Raw genomic sequence first — 20,996 nt, 5'->3', positions numbered from 1 at the left:
AGTTTTTTGCAGATAAAATCGCTCAGATTCGGGAAGAAGTAGACTCCACCGTGGGAGCAGGGCCGGGGCGGGAGAGTGCTAGAGTTCTGTCTAGTCAAGTTGAGTGGGATCAATTCCAATCTGTTACCTCCGAGGATGTGGACAGGCTGCTTGGACGAGTGAAACCAACCACCTGTGTCCTGGATCCTTGCCCATCCTGGCTTATAAAAGCTAGCCGGGAAGGACTGGGCGATGGGCTTCGTGGGGTGGTGAATGCTTCCCTCCGTGAGGGAGCCTTCCCAGACCTGCTGAAAGAGGCGGTTATTAAACCGCTTCGTAAAAAACCATCTTTAGATGCGGCCACGATGGCCAACTATCGCCCAGTCTCAAATCTTCCATTCTTGGGCAAGGTGATTGAGCGAGTGGTTGCTGAACAACTCCAGGCACGCCTGGAAGAAGCGGACCATTTGGATCCCTTCCAGTCAGGATTCAGGCCTCATCATGGGACTGAAACTGCCTTGGTCGCACTGGTTGATGATCTCCGGCGGGCTAGGGACAAAGGTGAGAGCTGTTTCCTAGTTCTGCTGGATCTCTCAGTGGCGTTTGATACCATCGACCATAACATCCTTCTGGACCGTCTTGAGGGGCTGGGAGCTGGAGGCACTGTCATACAGTGTTTCCGCTCCTTCCTCCTGGGCCGTGTTCAGAAAGTGGTGGTGGGGGATGAGTGTTCAGACCCCTGGGCTCTCACTTGTGGGGTGCCTCAGGGTTCTGTCCTCTCCCCCATGCTTTTCAACATTTACATGCAGCCGCTGGGAGAGATCATCAGGAGGTTTGGGCTGGGTGTTCATCAGTATGCGGATGATACCCAGCTCTACCTCTCTTTTAAATTAGAACCAGTGAGGGCGGTGAAGGTCCTGTGTGAGTGTCTGGAGGTGGTTGGAGGATGGATGGCGGCTAACAGATTGAGGTTGAATCCTGACAAGACAGAAGTACTGTTTTTGGGGGACAGGAGGCGGGCAGGTGTGGAGGATTCCCTGGTCCTGAATGGGGTAACTGTGCCCCTGAAGGACCAGGTGCGCAGCCTGGGAGTCATTTTGGACTCACAGCTGTCCATGGAGGCACAGGTCAAATCTGTGTCCAGGGCAGCTGTTTACCAGCTCCATCTGGTACGTAGGCTGAGACCCTTTCTGCCTGCGGACTGTCTCGCCAGAGTGGTGCATGCTCTGGTTATCTCCCGCTTGGACTACTGAAATGCACTCTACGTGGGGCTACCTTTGAAGGTGACTCAGAAACTACAACTAATCCAGAATGCGGCAGCTAGACTGGTGACTGGGGTTGGCCGCCGAGACCATATAACACCGGTCTTGAAAGACCTACATTGGCTCCCAGTACGTTTCCGAGCACAATTCAAAGTGTTGGTGCTGACCTTTAAAGCCCTAAACGGCCTCGGTCTAGTATACCTGAAGGAGCGTCTCCACCCCCATCATTCTGCCCGGACGCTGAGGTACAGCGCCGAGGGCCTTCTGGCGGTTCCCTCATTGCGAGAAGCAAAGCTACAGGGAACTAGGCAGAGGGCCTTCTCAGTAGCGGCGCCCGCCCTGTGGAACGCTCTTCCAGCAGATGTCAAAGCGATAAACAACTACCTGACATTCAGAAGACATCTTAAGGCAGCCCTGTTCAGGGAAGTTTTTAACGTGTGATATTTTACTGTATTTTTGGTTTCTATGGAAGCCGCCCAGAGTGGCTGGGGAGGCCCAGCCAGATGGGCGGGGTATAAATAAATTATTATTATTATTATTATTATTATTATTATTATTATTATTATTATTACTCTTAGTGGGCAAATTCTTTTTAACTGCCGACCTTCTGATCGGCAAGTCCTAGACTCTGTGGTTTAACCCACAGCGCCACCCACGTCCTGTCCACCAGCTTGGGTGGCCTTAAAAAGGAATTTAGAGAAATTCATGGAGGAGAATACTATCAATGGCAACTAGTCATGATGGCTGTGTACTGCTTTGAGGTTGTTGCTGTTGTACAATCAAGCGGTATATGATTAAATATATATATATATATATATATATATATATATATATATATATATCAGAAATAAATACTTCCAGTATAGGAAGCAATATGATAACAGTCATGGGGTCAGAACTCTGAAGTAGATGAGCCTTTGGTCTGGTCCAGCAGAACCTCCTGTGTTCTTAGGATTATTATGGATGAACTTGAAGGCAGCATGAGGTGTATGGCCGTTTTGACCCTTTTGCGTGTGAAAACCCCCAAACCCCCTCCAAAATAAATCACACAGGAAACAGAATATTTGTTTAGGATTTTTGGCATTAATTTGGCCACAACTTTATTGATTACAGCATGTGAGTGGTTGCTTAGGCATTGGTTCGGACTACCTGAACCTGCACCAGCAGGAACAGGACTGACAACTGGAACCTCCAGAGGTCAGTAAGGGAAAACATACTGGGGGAGCACAGAGGTGGATTTCCGCCTCTTAGCTCACCCCAGATGTTCCCAGGAACTCTGGCATGGCCCTATCCATGAGAGGGGATCAGACAGAGCAAACCGAGCCCCTGGATTCCTTTAACGGAATTCCCTAGCAGCAGCAACAAAATTGAGGGGCAGACACAGCCAATCCATAATCCCCTCCACCAAAGAATGAACCAATGCCTAACTGCCAACCTTACAAAATTGTGACCATTTGCTACACGGTAGGCAAAAACCAAATAGCACCAGCCAATCAGCCAAGTGGCAAAATTCCTACCAGACCCCTGCTCCCAAAACAGACGACCCCTAGACAGGCATAGCAAGGCCAAAAACACAACCTAAAATTATAGGGAGGGAGGGTGGGAGATCCGCTACACAATGCGAAAGAGGAAGTACTTCACCACGTGTAGCCCCTTAAATAGCCCCTTATGTGCCAATCAAACCCCAACCGACAGAAATCTGCCCCAGTAACAAAGGGGCGACCAATGAGGCAAGGAGGTCATCCAAACGGGCCCGCCCCAGCAGCAAGAAGGCAGTTTGGTGATCTCACCGCAACACGTGGCTCTCCATGATTTGGAGGACACGATTTCTCAAGTCAGTGACTCTATAACCTTAAGGCAGACATAGGCAACCTCTGCCCTCCAGATGTTTTGGGACTACAACTCCCATCATCCCTAGCTAACAGGACCAGTGGTCAGGGATGATGGGAGTTGTGGTCCCAAAACATCTGGAGGGCCGAGTTTGCCTATGCCTGCCTTAAGTGTTAGTCTCTAGGATGAAGATAGCTTTTGGTCAAGAGTTCTTTGCCACATCCCCAAAGCACTCCAGTCATTCCTATCTTACCCAGATAGGATCTGAGCTCCTGTTACATTCCTTCAGCAGCAGAATTCCCTCCGTAATTTTTTTTTTTTTTTTTTGCAAGGAGAGGAGAATTAGTGGCTCAAAGGAATTCAAAAGTGATCGCTTGTTTTGTTCTCCTTCCCCATGTGTCCCCGATCTTGTCTTCTGCAAATGCAATAACAGATTGTACAGCCAAAACAAGTGAGTGAGTCAACAACAACATCTTGAAGGAACCATCAGGGAAGCTTAAAAAGCTGTGCAGCATTAGTAACTATCCAGTTAAACCTGATTTTTCACTTATCCCTGTAAGGCTGAAGGGGGGGGGAGCGTTTCCATACATGAATGTGCTTAATATGCAGACACAATCCTTGGGGTCCTCACCACATCCTGTGTATAATTTCAACACAAAGAGGAAGCAGATTAACATCAAAAGCTCTCCCGAATGGCTGTGGCCAGCAGGACTTTTGTATGGATGGGAACAAGAAGGCTCCAGGGAGCCTGTATTAGCAATTTGAAAATTGTTCTCATATAAAGCACTGGTTTGAATCCAGCTAGGATCAGGTCAATTCGCATCACATGTTTTCACGCGGTTATCATCTCCGCCACAAAATTCTGCATCCCAGGCATATTCTGCCCACACATGACATCCTGCCTATTGGCTAGCAATGCTGCATGTACTAGTGTGCATCCCCCAGAGCTGCTAACCACAGAGAGTGGGCTGAAGAGGATTCACAGACAAGGAATGTGCATCCATGCTCTGGATTGGCAAAGCCATTCATCCGAAAGCTAAGCTGATGACTGATTAAACGTAAAGGTAAAGGAACCCCTGACCATTAGGTCCAATTGTGACCGACTCTGGGGTTGCGGCGCTCATCTCGCTTTACTGGCTGAGGGAGCCGGCGTACAGCTTCCGGGTCATGTGACTAAGCAGCTTCTGGCGAACCAGAGCAGCGCACGGAAGCAGAGCAGTTTACCTTCCCGCCGGAGCGGTACCTATTTATCTACTTGCACTTTGACGTGCTTTCAAACTGCTAGGTTGGCATTAGGCATCAATAAATAGAGAGCACGTAAAGTGGGCCTTCTTAAGTGACAGGGAATAAAAAAGGCATGTCCAAAGTCCGTCTCGGGGGCCTAATTCAGCCCGCCAGTCGATCTGATCCAGCCCTTGTGGCAGTATATGTCCTGGGGTAAAATCCTAAAAAAAAGCTCCACAACTTTGATTGGCCCCCCTCACGCATGTTCACTTCATCAAATCTGGCTCCTTTTGAAAAAAGTTTGGGCACCCCTGGAATAAAAGATCAGGGTGATGTATTCCTTACTGAGCTCTTCTTCTATTTCATTTTTTGCGTAGGTTGTAGTTCATTCCATTCTACCCACTCCCTCCAAAGCACTTTTATGTAGTCATGTTGGTTTGCAGGACTGTTATTGATTTACTGTCCAAGGGCAGCCTGCCATTTCTGATGGGCTCTTTGCTTTAAAAACCAAACCAAACCATAGAAGCCGATATATATGCAGGCACTCTCTATTTTTTCCCCCTTTTGCTGCGCTAACCTGTCATGAGACAAGAGCAAGTATGGTCATCCAAGTCGTCAATCTCGGTTGGAACCACATATGGTTCACAAAATTATCTAATTATTAGGCACAGCATTTTGGAATTTGGACCGGTGCCTGATATTCATAACTCCTACAGCACTTTTAGATTGATTGATTGATTGATTGATTGATTGATTTACCACCACTTCGTTTAATAAAACAAACCCAGTTTGCATGTACAGTTTATTGGGATTAGGGGATTTGTAGACCATCTTATGCAATGGATAGCTTTATGCAGGAGGTCCTAAGCTAGGGCATCCCCAAGAGATGGCTTGAGTTATGGGATGGCATATAAACGTGTCCCTGTGCCATCATGGGCAAATCATATGCAAATCACCATGAATGAAAAAGAAATCTGGTGGGGTCCAAAGATAGTTGTGTTTTTAATCATCTTTCCTCAGTCAAGTACAACATAAGCTGAGAACCCCGATTAAAGGGAAGAATAAATAGTTAACCTATTGCATACCCTCCAACATTTCTCTGATGAAAATAGGGGCGTCCTATTCAACAACAACAACAGCTTTATTATTTATACCCCTCCCAACTGACTAGGTTGCCCCAGCCATTCTGGGCGGCTTCCAACATATATAAAAATATAATAAAACATTTTTTAAAACTTCCCTGTACAGGGCTGCCTTCAAATGTCTTATAAAGTTGGCATAGTTACTTATCTCCTTGGCTTGGGCATAACTCCATACCCTCCAACATTTCTCTGATGAAAATAGGGACGTCCTACCAGATTTTTAGAAGACATCTGAAGGCAGCCGTGTTTAGGGAAGCTTTTAATGTTTAATAGACTATTGTATTTTAAAATTCTTTTGGAAGCAGCCCAGGGTGGCTGGGGAAACCCAGCCAGATGGGTGTGATATAAATAAATTATTATTATTATTATTATTATTATTACCCTTCAACAATTATCCAAGGAAAACAGGGATATTCTAAGGAAAAGCAGGAGAATCTGGGGTCAGATCAGAAACCTGGACGGCTTTGGTAAATCTGGGACTGTCCCTGGGAAATAGGGATACAGTGGTACCTCGGGTTACATATGCTTCAGGTTACATACGCTTCAGGTTACAGACTCCACTAACCAAGAAATAATACCCCGGGTTAAGAACTTTCCTTCAGGATGAGAACAGAAATTGCGTGGCGGTGGCACGGCGGCAGTGGGAGGCCCCATTAGCTAAAGTGGTGCTTCAGATTAAGAACGATTTCAGGTTAAGAATGGACCTCCGGAACGAATTAAGTACGTAACCAGAGGTACCACTGTACTTGGAGGGTCTGCTAATGATGTTAAAATCAATACTCACCAGAACTCAAGTATAGACACATCAGTTATGGGAGGTTTTGGGGATCACCTTACTGCTGTGCGTCGTCCTGAACCCATTTTGCTTTGCTCTGAAGATACAAGTAAGAACAAAACTAAAAAGTGAAAGTTAGGATGGGTTGCGTATAATAGAGCGATTGCGGCATGTAAGAGAATGTCACATTCAAGTGCTCTCAGGCTTGTACTTAGAATTCTAAACTAAAAATAGTTGTTTCTGTTTGACCTGCAAACCTAAATTCTGCAAATTAAACAAAGCATGCAAATGGCATTGCATAAATATACCAATTTGCGTTCTTTGTTTGGATTGCAGAGCATTTGCCAAGAACTGTACAGTGGCGGACACAAAAGAATAGTTGGGAGGAATTAAGGGCAAACTACTAGGCTTGCCGATCGGAAGGTCGGCGGTTCGAATCTGCTCGATGGGGTGAGCTCCCGTTGCTCGGTCCCAGCTCCTGCTAACCTAGCAGTTCAAAAGCACATCAAAGTGCAAGTAGATAAATAGGTACCGCTCCGGCGGGAAAGAAAATGGTGTTTCCGTGCGCTGCTCTGGTTTCACCAGAAGTGGCTTAGTCATGCTGACCACATGACCTGGAAAAACTGTCTGTGGACAAACGTTGGCTCTCTCGGCCAGTAAAGCGAGATGAGCGCCGCAACCCCAGAGTCATTTGTGACTGGGCTTAACTGTCAGGGATCCTTTACCTTTACCTTTTTACATGTTACACACAAATGCATGTGCGAAGCCTTTCAGGAAAAGCCAGCCTGTTTCCCCCTGAAACTCTCCTCAGCTGCTTCCCCCCCCCAGCAGATTTAGATTTACCTTGCAAATTGCCTTCTTGCGGTTCCCTCACTGTGAGAAGCCAAGTTACAGGGAACCAGGCAAAGGGCCTTCTCGGTAGTGGCACCCGCCCTGTGGAACGCTGTCCCACCAGATGTCAAAGAGAAGAACAACTACCAGACTTTTAGAAGACCTCTGAAGGCAGCCCTGACTATTGTATTTTAATATTTTGTTGGAAGCCGCCCAGAGTGGCTGGGTATAAATAATAAATTAGTAGTAGTAGTAGTAGTAGTAGTAGTAGTAGTAGTTTCACCCTCTTCATTGCTAATTTATGCAGGACATAAGTTTAAGATGAGTGGATGAGCATGATCATCCAACAGTCAATTATTGATTGGCATCCATGGAAATCCTGCACTCACTGCATTTCAGTCATATGATAAATACACCGTGAGTTGGACCTGCAGTTTCAAAAACCATAGAGAGCCAATGTGGATTGTGGTTGGCATGCCAGACCAGAGCCTGAGGGATCAGGGTTCGAATCTCCACTTGGCCATGAAGCTCACTGGGTGACCTGGGGCCAAGCGCACCCTCTCAGTCTTACCTACCTCACAGGGTTGTTGTGGAGATTGAATGAGGATGGAGAGAACCATGTATGCCAGCGTAAGCTCCTTAGAGAAAAAAGTGGGGTGTAAAAAGCCAGACCCATAGCCAGCATAAATAGGTTGGGCTTCCTCAATTAAAGCAGAGCTCCAATAGCTTACGTCAATGGGGTTTTTCCTCTAGACATCCTCTTAAAGGAAAGGAAGGAAGGAAGGAAGGAAGGAAGGAAGGAAGGAAGGAAGGAAGGAAGGAAGGTTGGTTTTCTGCAGTGATACCAGGGCAGGAATGTGAACTGGCCTCGTCTGTCTCTTTTTCGTCTGCTCAGAGCAATATTGTGTATCTTGAGAAGCACTTAATATAAACTGTCAGCTTGGACTAAGATTAATTCCCCAACGTTTGGCAGCAAATGGATTAAATAGAAGGGGGGGGGAGGTAATCAAAGGGTATAGACGAGGAAGCAAGCATATATTTGAAATATGGGGGGCAAATATCCAGGGACAGCTTTCAGCATAATTTCTAGAAACGTTTTTTGGTGTGTTTTTTAAAGAGTCACTAAAAAGATGGGGTTTTTTGTGTGTGGCGCTTGGGCAGCTACGCACTTCCTGTTCTGTCCTCCTGAACAGAGAAAGCGGGTTAATGACCAGAAATTACACAGCATCAATCTTCTCATTTCACAGAGAGATGGAGCATGGAAAATTCCATTTCTCCCCTTGTGCAGATCTCTTGCCAACAGCCCCCAAGGGATCCCAGAGTCTCCAAATATAATAAAACAATCAACCTGTAGTTTTAATTGACTCAGCGAGTTCCTTAATCCTCCTCCTCACCACACACACACACCAGTTCCCTTCCAAAAGGAAATATTCTTGCTTGAATTCATAATAAACTTGCCCTCATGATTTGTAGATATATGATGTGTTGATTAAAGCCATTCCTTCCCGTGCTACAAATTGGCCAGCTGAACTTGTAACATTCTGCATTTCACAATGAAGGAGTAAAATAGTACATAAGTTGTGCTAAATCTAGAGAAGGCCACTGAAAACAGTTGCAAACTTTTATCCACTTATCTGGGAGAGAAAAATACCACAGATATATTGGGTCTTTCTTCTGAGTAGACGTGTGTAGGACTGTGCTGTTTGCAGTTTGTGAGTTCGCAGTTTGGGAATTTCTCTTCAAAAACAGTAGCAGACCCTTGTTTCAGACCCTCTTAAATGTCCCTATTTTCCAGGGACAATCCCGGATTTACAGAAGTAACTATACAACCTTTAGAAGACATCTGAAGGCTGGGGCAACCCAGTCAGATGGGTGGGATATTATTATTATTATTATTATTATTATTATTATTATTATTATTATTATTCCTATTTTCATCAGAGAAATATTGGAGAGTATGTTGTTTGCTTTAAGAGTGTTTTATACCAGTCTTCAATTTAAGAAAAAAGAAAAGTTTACCACAGAAGAGACTGCTAGACTATGTGGATTTTTGATCCAATCCAGCAGGGCTTTTCTTACATTCTTATGTGAAAGCCATGAAAAACATAATATTAACTTAATTAAGGCAGCATTAAAAACCACCCAATGAAAAGAAATGTAACTTTAAATTATATTTAAGTTTAAAAGCCAGGCCAGGGGTGAGGGTGGGGGTGGGAATGAATGAAAAAATAGGTTTTCCTGTCAGGCAACCCTTTGCCACAAGTGTAGTGCCACATCTGAGGTGTCCTCCTCAGTCGTGGACCATGGTCAGCCTTAGATGGCAGGGCTACCCAAAAGATTATCTCTAAAGCAGATCTTAATTCACAGGCCATCCTCACCCCTCCTTCTCCTTGAGGAAAGAAAGACATTAGATAATAATGGAACGCTGGGAAGAAGTGACTAGATTAATCACACTGTGATATATGATAGGGTTGCCATATTTCCGAAAGTGAAAATAGGGACACAAAAGTTGTTAAGCGTTTTTGCCAAAGTTTGCAACAATTCACCCAAAAACCAACACTTCAACTTTTGAAAATTACACCTGGACACTGTTTTTGACGGACAAATCCCGGCTATGTCCAGGAAATTCCAGACATATGGCAGCCCTAATATATGTTAATGTATAATGACGTTGTGTAATAACTTGGGACCCTTTAATAATTTCCTGGGGTTTATTTACATGGCCAAATTAAACTTAAGGAATTGGTATGGAACTGAAAACCTGTCCATATGTTAGCAGCCCAAAACTGAAAGAACAAAACTACTGGCTAGTTGAAGTTTAGAAAGTGGCAGAAATGCATCAACTCACAGTTGGTTCGACTATGTGAGGGAAGAAAAAGAGAGGGAAAATGTTAGAAGTTAATGGCCACCATTGATTGAATTTATGAAAAATAGATATAACATGGATAATAATGACAATAATAGATTCTTCGTATGGTAAGAGTATATTGTCAGCCCTATATTGATTATTGGCATTGAGTGTGGATATAGATACACAGACAGAGAGAGATTTGGTATTAACATTTATTTATAAGTGTTAATGGAATGTTGAGGTGTTGAAATTACAGTGGTACCTTGGGTTAAGAATTTAATTCATTCTGGAGGTCCGTTCTTAACCTGAAACTGTTCTTAACCTGCGGTACCACTTTAGCTAATGGGGCCTCCCGCTGCCGTCGCCGCGCAATTTCTGTTCTCATCCTGAAGTACCCAAGGTACTATTTCTGGGTTAGCGGAGTATGTAACCTGAAGTGTCTGTAACCTGAAGCGTCTGTAACCTGAGGTACCAACTGTATTTTACGCACCTTAGCTTGAAGGGACATTGCATCCCATCACCTTCCCTGATCAAGAGGAAACCTAAAAAATTGAATCACACTAGCGGGTTATCTCTGTTGCTTTTTCCCTCAGGAGCCCCCAGGTGACGGCGGTGACGGCGGCGGCAGGAGCATCAGCAAAGTGACAGAGCCCCTCTCGCAGACCTGAAATGCTCTGTCTCCATGAGGAAAAAACTGGCACCGGAACATGATAGCACCCAAGAGAACTACATCTGTCTCCTTTAATTACATCCCGTGTACATATTAGTGAGTGGAAGTGCTTTATGATTTCTATAGCAAAGGCCAGCAAAGCTATAGAAGGCCGGTTGTGCACAAGCACTCTCCCCGAAGTATAGACAGGCAAATTTAAATCATGTACACTGTGACGGGGGTGGGGAGGGAATATCTTTAATTTCCCCAGGGGGAAAAATAAATATAAAATAGATCAAGACTGTTAAAAGCTCATACATGTTTATAGCTCTGGAGATTTACAATTGTTGTCTGCCTTGCAGAGGACATTCCATCAAATGGCACTGAATCTGTCTGTTTCCATCTTTTGTACTTAAGGTGAGAATTTAAAGCTCTAGCATTTGCAAGCACTTTTGTGCTCACGCACCACTCATGAGTAACCGTGTCCTTGTTTTATTCAGAACACTAGATGACGTGTGCATAAGTGCTTGCAGGACCTAGGTCCAGAATTGTATCCGCATGATCCATTCAGAGCCACGTCCTTAGGAGATGCATTTGATCACAGCATTACATAGCCTAGATTCTGCAAAATCTTAACTATGGGTCAAATTCTAGTCTTGTCTATCATTCCTGCTTATCTCTGCTGTTAACTCCTCTAGGCTGGAGTTTCTCTGGAATTATATCAACAGTGTTTCCAACGCTCACTGTTTTGTCGTGAGTCTTGTATTATCTAGTGTTTCCTCCCCCTCACAGATCCAACTCCAGGAGTCATGAGATTACAGGAGAGTCTTTCCGACGAGATTTAGCCAAAGCTTGAATACGTAAAGCGAGTGTAACCAAAAACCAAATGAGATATATTAAAAGAATATGTTGATACATGCATTTCTAGACATCTCACGAGGCCTAAGACATTCTCTCATGGTGTGTGTGTGTGTGTGTGTGTGTGTGAGAGAGAGAGAGAGAGAGAGAGAGAGAGAGAGAGAGAGAGAGAGAGAATATATATCATTATTTTTGGCCAATTCTATACTTCTAAGCTCAGACTCTAGGCCCTCTGAGTTCTATCACATGTATGGATCAAATATGCATAGAATTACAATCATAGTCACATATTAAGGCCTTGACCCTATGGACAGTTATAGCTGAATAATTCCCATGGAAGTGAATGGGATTTTTTCATGAACTTTGTGCATAGGATAACTGCTTCAGAGTTAGCACCAGGATTGGCTCGGTGCCACAATCAACATTTCATTCTTTTCCTTTTAATTCATGCTGATCAGATTTTGAATGGTGCAATGTCTGAATTCCATCAAGGTTGACATCTGACCCGGGGGGGGGGGAGAGATAGCACCTGGCTTGATTGCTCCTGTGCCTTCAGTAGAAAGTCGATCTGCAAAAATCAGCAGGTGACATGTTTCTTCATGGCATGGAGATGAACATTGTCCCCTGATCATGTTTGCCAATCAGTCTGTTCTTTAAAGACACAAGACCAGGTGTTGTTAAAAGAAGAAAGAAAAAAAGCTGGCAATCCTACCAGCAAGCCACTTTATTAATATTTACATATTAAGCAACAACAACATGATCAGATAAGGACAAAAGTGCATTAGCAGGCCACTTCCTTAAAAATAGCCTTATTCAAAAGCTATGACCTTTGCAGTTGAGATTTGAAGCTGATCCAGAATTAAAGTATGATCCTATGCCACAATCTAAATGTACTTTAAAGTTAATTTTCAAAGCAGAAAAAGATAGTATTTTTGGAAGAGAGACATACACAGTAACTGGTTAGCCTTTTAAGCAATATACTTCAGAATGTAATTTTCCAACCCCCATAACATCTCTTGGCTTCTCTCTCTCTCTCTCTCTCTCTTTTTAATGGCAATGAGAAAAAGCCTGACTGTTATATTTTCCATTAACAGAAAGTGATTGTCTCTCTGTCTAATATATCCATATCTATCTATGTACTTTTGACGAGAGAGATTTTATTACACGTGAGAAAGAAACAGCCAAGCAAGGATGAAAAGCAAAAAGCAAAATAACTCTTATGTATGGACATCATCTTGTCTGTTGTAAACCGGAGGTAGAAAATTAAGAGCAGCAGAAGGGCAGCCTAGGTATTCGTTTATGTAAGCAGAAGGTAAGGGAACAATTGGATGTAGCTCTTTGCTGACTCTCGCCCAGTCAACTCCATCCCTTCTAAGCCTGTTCTAAACAGTAGGGTCCCTCGGGGGGGCAGGAAGCTGTTTTATCATTTGAATTGTCTGTTAAAACTGCCATTCACCCCCCACCCCCCAAATGGCACTGTATAAAAAAATAAATATTAATACCTATGATTTAACCGTGTATTTTATAAAATAGGCTTTTGGTGCTATGAAAAGTGATTTGTGAACGTTTTCCTCCTTATCGTACTAGATCCTCTTGTTTACTCTCCGACGTACCGATGGATCCCTGTTGTAATTTTCCTCTGCATTATTTGTATGACAATGTATGCTGCCAATATGCTGTCTTGTGGTTTTATTTAATCTTTATACATGTGTTCCTTGTTATAAGTGTCACCATTCTGTGTTTGTTGAGTCTGCCTATATAGTGCAACATCATATAGTAAGGTAAGGTAAGGTAACCCCAGTGGTGTAGTGGTTGAGAGTGGTGGACTCGTAATCTGGTGAACCGGGTTCGCGTCTCCGCTCCTCCACATGCAGCTGCTGGGTGACTTTGGGCTAGTCACACTTCTATGAAGTCTCTCAGCCTCACTCACCTCACAGAGTGTTTGTTGTGGGGGAGGAAGGGAAAGGAGATTGTTAGCTGCTTTGAGACTCCTTAGGGTAGTGATAAAGCGGGATATCAAATCCAAACTCTTCTTCTTCAAACCCAAGGGTGAGCAGCTAACTCATTGTGACTGTTAATTCTACACCAAGGCTTGCACATGATTATTTTCAAATGCTCTGATCCTTAAGAGTGGAGATGGGGAATCTGTGGTCCTCCAAACATTTCTGGACTGCAGTTCTGGCCATTGATTCCCACAATGCCCCAGGGTGATTCGGATGTCAGGGCATTTGCTGGAGAAATTGAAAGGCTGGGTGGTTTGCGTCATCTCTGCAGAGTGGGTTCCAAACTGACTTTCATTTCAATATTTAAACAATTCAAGGCAGCTATTTCATATAAATATAAATGATATAGATATAGTGTGTGAGAAATATATAGATATTCCTGCCATGAAAACAGGTGCGAAATATGAACTGGCATTCAAACCTGAAATATACAACTGTGTCCCTAACATTCATACCAAATTGTTCAGCCTTCGAGAGCATTATCCTGTTACAGACAAATGATTGGAAAGTCAGATGAGCCAGTGCAACCAACAGTTGCTCAGCCAAGAAAATGTTTCATAAACTAGCAAGAAGTTGCTGTGGTAATTAGCATCACTTTCCCTTTTATCACTTTTCTCTGGTGGTGGTTTTGAATATCACTAGCTGAGCACTCCTGCACAGGAGCTGAAGAAGAGGAAAAGAAAAGGAAGGTTTTTTAAAAACGATGCAGTTGGAGAACAGCGCCTTTTGTTGTCACAAACATCTCAAAACATTCAGAAGATGCTGTGACTCCTTCCTTGCCACAAAGCAATCACAATGTGTGTCGTATCTGGGGGGGGGGGAGAGTGATTGCATTTCCACAGGTGTCAAACACACGAGGGCTCAGAAAACATGGAAGTCCCTGCCACTAGTGTGGTACTTTAGAGAAAAACCAAATGTTTTATTTACTGCGCAATAAATTTATGCAGCTGGTCATGAGCCGCATTGTGGTCTGAAGGCAAGGGGGCTGCTGAAGTTAAAGGGGGTGGCCCTGAGCAATGTCTGGGTGGGAGACCATGTGTGAGCTCCTTGGAAGAAGAATGGGGAATATATATATAATTTGCACACAATGCACACCATGTAAGTAAGTTGTTGGTAACCCTTGACATTAGGCTTGTCCAAAGGTCCACATAATGGACATTCTGCCTTGGACTTGACAGATGCTTGTGGGGACCCATATCTCTGCAGCCATAAAACAGAAGAGAAGCAGCAGAGTTTATGCATCTTACAACTGGATGCACCCCCGAACTTCTTCCAGGGTCTTTGAAATATTTTGTAACATACACTCTAATTGCTAAGAGATGAGAGGGTTCCAGCACAGACCTTGGGTTTTGTTTCTTTGGAATGAACTGGAAACTGATGGCGTTTCAGTAATATAAGGCTTATTTGCACATATATAGCATGAGATGGGAGGCTCACCGTATCAACACACCCAACAGATCCTGTTCTCAGATCAGCTGAGGGTGCTTTCAATACCATAGCTTTGGTTCCTCACTAAAAACAAGTCAGGTCTCCAACCTGGTTCCAATACTCATCTTTCACACCTTGATGACATCCCCATCAGCCAGGGAAGGGGAGAAGGAGAGGCAAGTTCCCTTTCCAGAACAATTGCCAACTATTATGTTTCTGTGGCAACTCATCACACGTACTTGGCCACCTCTTTAGCTATGCAAAAGCCCTTCTTCAAAGTTTAGCCCCATAACAGTCTCTCTTCATAACCAGAGTCACAGGGCAGAGTGCAGGGCAACAACCCATTTAGTTCAAGATCAATTTCATTGCAATATATTCTTTGCAATGGATCTTCTTGCAGAGAAAGGAGCCCAACTGCAAAATGTCAAAGCCTCTCCCTCTCCCTGCAGAATAGCTGATGGCTGGGGAGGGGGGCACCCAGAGAGCAAGATGAAACCTGGCTACAGGTCCCATCTAGCCTCGTCATAATATTTAACTTTCTAGAAGAACTCTTTACCAGCCAGCTGTTAACCAGCTTTGGACCAGTTTACTCCATACATGCCAATTATTGTTGGCCTCCATCTGTCTCAAGAGACAATGGAAGATTGCACCATCAAGGGCACTCAGACTGTTGGGAGAGTTACAGCGCCTGCTGTGGCTGTAGAGACTGAAACAGAAGAGACATGTTTTGTTGCAGCTGGGGCAGATGAAAGTGTCTGGTTGTGCTGCTGCACATGCACCATAGCGTTGATCCTTCCAGTGGTCATTTCTCCTCTGGTCACTGCTATGGAGTGCAATACTACATATTGTAGGCATGCCAAGTGCCATGTAATGTTCAGCCCATAAGCAAAGATCACCAGTGTTGAATCAACGATTCTTCAACATCAACTTTGTTGGACTGATCATGTTGTGCAAATGCCTGATTATCATCTTCCAAAGCAACTACTTTATTCCAAACTTAAAAATGGAAAGTGTAATGCTGGTGGTCAGCAAAAGAGGTTTAAAGACTGTCTCAAGGCAAATTTTTAAAAATGTAATATAAACACCAACAATTGCCTGCGAGTGCTCCAATTGGAGAACAGCCTTTACCAAAGGTGCCATGGGCTTTGAAGACACTCAAACTCAGAACGCAAGGGAGAAACGTGCTAAGAGGAAGGCACACTTGGCAAATCCACACTGTGATCAACTCCTGCCTGGAAACCAATGTCCCCACTGTGTAAGGACGTGTGGATCCAGAATTGGCCTCCACAGTCACTTACAGACTCATGGTTAAAACCATGTGTATGGAAGACAATCTTACTCGGCTGCAAGTGGTCACCAAAGAATGTCCAGCCCACATCCGTAAGGTGTTGACGTTTCAGTATGGTAGCATTTATGCTTTGGAACTCCCTGACTAGTGACATTAGGTAGGCTCCCCATTATACTGCTTTAGACACCTGCTAAAAAAATTTTTAAAAAAAATTAAGCAAGCCCATCCAGATACATAATTTTGCATTTCCTTTAAAATTTTGATGATTTTATCTGTGCATTATTGAAGTATTTTTCATTGTTTTGTGCACAATAGAGATTTTTTTCCCCCATCAAGCCATTTTTTATATATTTTTCCAAAATAAAGTAAAATAGAAACAAAGGCATGGGTGGCAAACAGCTGACCACTACTCCAGGCTGCCTAACAGTCAAAGCTGGATGGATTTGTAGAATAAAGGGTTAAGCTATTTCCTTCCTGTTCTGTGTGCAATATTAAGTCACAACCACAATGCAGCAGCCTAAAGAGGCAGCCCCCCCAACCCACTTTGGCAATCCCACCCCCACCCCATAATTGCTTAAGCAGCTGCGAAGTGACAGAAGGTAATTATTTAGTCCTTCAGCTGCTCCTGCTAGATTAGGCTGCTACCCCTCTTTCCTTTCACCTTTGCATTGTTTGTTTCCAAAGAGACAGCCAGGGATAATTGACTGTCAGAAGGGCAAGGATGCTGAGGAAGAGAGGGAGGGGAGGAGCAGGAAACTTGACAACAGAAGGATCTGCTTGGATGACAGCCACTTTTTAAGTCTTGAACCTAAATGCCAAACCCCTTAAGAAGGTAGCAACGCGCTCCCCTCCTCCTGAAGCAGAGGAAGGGTCTGTATCTAGTCCAGCATGGCTGGTTTCGTGCCTCTGGGAAACTCACAAACAGAGCATGAAAGCAACAGCCCTGAACTTTGATTGACACTCCATATATTTGCTCTAATTTATGGAAGTAACACTTGGCCCTCATGACTTACAAGCTGTTGATAGACCTATCTCTATTAATTTTTCCTAATCATTTTTTTTCCAATTCACCTAAGCTAATGGCCACCACTAGATCTTGCCAGTGTATTCTGTCATTTAATGGTGGGTTCTGTGAGAAAAGTACCTCCTTTCGGCTGTCCTGAACACACTGATCATTTAAAATGGGTATGGCGAAATCTGTGTCCCGCCAGATGTTGTTGGACTCCATCTCCCATCAACCCCAGCCAGCATGGCCAATGGTGAAGCATGATGGCAGTTGTAGTCCAATAACATCGGGAGGGTGACAGATTCTGCACACCTAATCTCTTTTGTTTTATTTAAAAGCATTTATAAACAGCTTGATTGTTTAAATAAGAAAAACTTTAAGCAACACACAACATAATAAACAATATAATTGAAACAAAAGTATAGCACAAGACCAGAAAAGAGATAGTAGAAAAGCATATAAGAACAAAAACAGGAATTCTGGAAAAACAAATAGATGTGAGATGATGATGTGGGATGAGAAATATTATCTGTCTTCAATTCCCTCTCCAGTCCTTTCTCTGAGGAGCTGGTGTCAATGATGACTGAAGTCTTAATAGCTAGCCACTACATTGACCCTGCACAACCCAAGCTCTTGTCCATATTCCTTCCTCGTGGGCTGTGCAACACTAACTCTGTGGAATGTCTGGGCCCAGGAGGCTCGACAAAGTGGACAATTCTTCTGGCTGGATGTTTATTGGTTCATTTGATCTGGGAGATTTATATCTGCCCTGCTCTTCCCATGCATTTCACATTGCTCAGAGTTGTTTGCCGCAATTAGAAACCGCAGTAGTACAAAAACAAAACAATACTGAAAAGCAAACAAATCAAAGCAGATAACAACTGCGGCTTATATATATGTGTCACATTTTCCACCCAAACATTTGTGCTCAGAGTGGTTCATTAAAAGAGACATTAGTACGGTGACCATAATTTGTATTTTTTTAAAAAAATATATCACTACGACATACCACTAACAATCACCTAAAGCAGTGGTTCCCAGCTGGTGGCCTGCAGACAAGAGATCTGGCGCTTCTTGGATTGACACAGGAGATCAGGAGGCAAGCAGAAGGAATGTATCCAAGGGATCAAACCCAAAGGAGATCCAGTGTGGTGTAGTGGTTAAAACTCACCAGCATTTTAGTGTGCTTTCTCCTAACAGGCACATTTTTTGCAAAGCAATTCCCCCTAACATAATGCATATTTGCATGTCATTTACACTAACAGTTGACTTTTTGTGCGCACATTTTCGTGCACATTACTTGGCTGGCTAATTGCATTGCAAAATTCAGAGAAGTGTGAATTTCGAAATATGGCTCTTGAATGTGAACTGAATTGAAATTCCCCTCCCAAGGCAGGAATTGAGCCAGCAGATAATTCAGGAATTCAGGAGCCGCAGGAAGACTGATGGAGCATGGAGACTGCCCTATGTTCTCAAACCACAACTTTGTTTGGTTGGGGGATTTTTGTGCATCATGGTTTTCCCTTGGCCTGGTGATGGTTCCTCTGTTCTGCCTGTCTTCAAGTAAGGAGCAGCATGTTTATGGAAAGTGTCAGTGGCTTCTCTCTGCACGCTTGTCTGAACCTGAAGCCGAGAAGAGCTCTGAGTGCCACAAACTATTTTCATTAGCACCTGTGATTACAATGTTTATCTACAGCTATCTGTCAGGCAAATTTAGATTTCTCATTTGAGAAAAGGCAGTGAGGGAAATGAACTGGCAAAGCAGCTTCTGCATGCGGGAAAAGTTATTTGCAAAATGCCCCTTGGTGTCTGTTTCCTGTCTCTTTTCAGCTGCTACCAGACTGGCGTCTCCCTGCGCTACTAATCGTTGCTGTAACACACAAAGGAATTGCAATTGGCTTTCCACACTATTGGAGATATAGCGCTTTCCCTATGTGTATATATTCCATCTACCCCAGTGAGAAAGGGAAGATATAATTCATTTGAGTGGCCATCTAAAGCAAAATTGAGGGATCCTTTTTTAAAAACAACAATTATTTAGCATAAATCATTAGCACCAAAAGACATTCATTTAAGCATGCTTGCCTGATTACTGCCTACGAAATCTCAAAAAACAAAGTGTTGCAGCTTTTGTTTTGGATCAGAAAATAGGAAAAGTTTAATTAGAAGAAGAAGAGAAAGAAAAAAACACTTGCAGGTAAAGTGTCTCCACTGCATGATTTAAAACAGAATACTATGATACCTAACCATTTTGCCCTTTTTCTATCCTGTCATGCCTCCCAAGGGAGCATAACTGACAAAACAAAACAAGACATTAATAATAAGAACATTCAAAACATCAAACAGATCCTAAATTTTAAATAAAAAAGCAGAAAACAACCCCCCCCCAGACCACCAATCATACTCCAAAGGTCTGGACATGTAGGGGAGTTTTCATATTGTGCCTGAGAATTGCAATAGTGAGAGGGATGTGGGAGTTCCAAAAAAAGGGGTGTCACCACTGAGGATGCCCTGTCTCGTGTGATTATTCTCCTCACTACCACCCATGACAGAAAACAAGCAGGGCCTATTCCGCGGATGACAAAATCTAAATTGGATGTTATTGGAGAAGTCCATTCCTTCTAGAAGTTGAAGGTGTCTCTTTAATGGACACCAGTGGCTATAAGAACATACCTGCTCAATGGCTTCTGGTGGTTGGTAGGAACTGGCTATGACATATCTCAGCTGTTTGGGTGAGGGCTGGAGCCACACTAACTGTTTGGCAGCTGGAACACAGCCTTCCAATGGAATTTTGCTATTATTATCCATTATTGCTAGTATTATTCTAAGGTCTCAGGGCAGGTTACAACAATTTAAAATACAACATTACAAGCAGTTTGAAACAGCTAAGGGCTCTGAATATAGGATACTTCCAGACTATTGCTATTGTTGAGTGAGATTCAATCACATACTGGCAAATTCTGGCTGCATAATTGAAGTTGATCGCAGACCCTCCATGTGCCCTTATTTTCCAGGGACAGTCCCAGATTTACAGAAGCCATCCCAGTTTCTGATTTGATCCCAGAATGCCCCGCTTTTCCTTAGGGCATCCATATTTTCATCGGAGAAATGTTGGAGGGTATGGACTTATGTGACCCCTGTGTCAAGGAGATAAGTACGGTAAGTAGATAGCCTTTAGAAGACATCTGGAGGCCCCCCAGGACAAAGATTTTTTAAAATGTTTAATGTTTTATTATGCTTTTACATTTGTTGGAAGGCCACCCAGAGTGACTGGGGCAACCCAGTCAGATAGGCGGGGTATTATTATTATTATTATTATTATTATTATTATTATTTATGACGTCCCTATTTTCATCAGAGAAAAGTTGAAGGGTATGTAATTGGGAGGTCTTAGGCACCAAACCTGCTTTCCCAAAAGATCAGACTTTTTGCAATAAGGAAAGTGACAGGAAAACGCACAGGGAAGGGTGGGGTAACACAGGCCTCGACACCATGTTATCTAGCCTCCCCACAAACAAATCTGATTAATGCTAATGAAAAATCTAACATTGTCTAATCTCCCCACAAACAAATCAGAACAAATGCTCATTAAATAGCCAACTCTCAGCTAACCTCCCTGAGGGCAAATCAGGATGAAGGCTCAGAGGCTCAATAAACAGGTCATTTGTGACTCTCCTCGAACAGGTCATAGAATCATAATCTGGAAGTACTTTTAGGGAACTGGTGCTACATGCATTACAAATAAGCTATGCCTTGTTTGGGTCCCTGCCTTCTGCTTCTTCCTCCTGAAACTTCCAACCATTCCATAAAGTGGAGACTCGCAAGACAATGATAGGCTCCTCATACTCTTGTGTCTACGACAGAAGCCAT

At 43.4% G+C, this 20,996-nt stretch overlaps 1 protein-coding gene across 2 annotated transcripts in view; it reads left to right on the top strand.

Annotated features, from left to right (window-relative positions):
* The window catches only part of CYGB (cytoglobin), a 66,825-nt gene extending 55,348 nt beyond the window's left edge, over positions 1-11,477 (top strand). For both annotated transcript variants that reach the window (XM_053376021.1, XM_053376020.1), the window contains exon 4: positions 10,488-11,477. In XM_053376021.1, the coding sequence (XP_053231996.1) occupies positions 10,488-10,562 (75 nt within the window). In that variant the 3' untranslated portion in view covers positions 10,563-11,477. The remainder of the gene's footprint in view (positions 1-10,487) is intronic.
* The last annotated feature ends 9,519 nt before the right edge of the window (positions 11,478-20,996 follow it).

This window comes from Podarcis raffonei, chromosome 2 (genome assembly GCF_027172205.1).
Source record: "Podarcis raffonei isolate rPodRaf1 chromosome 2, rPodRaf1.pri, whole genome shotgun sequence".
Taxonomy (NCBI): Eukaryota; Metazoa; Chordata; class Lepidosauria; order Squamata; family Lacertidae; genus Podarcis; species Podarcis raffonei.
The sequence above is the reverse complement of the archived record's forward strand: the minus strand, read 5'-3'. Positions and strand labels throughout refer to the sequence as shown.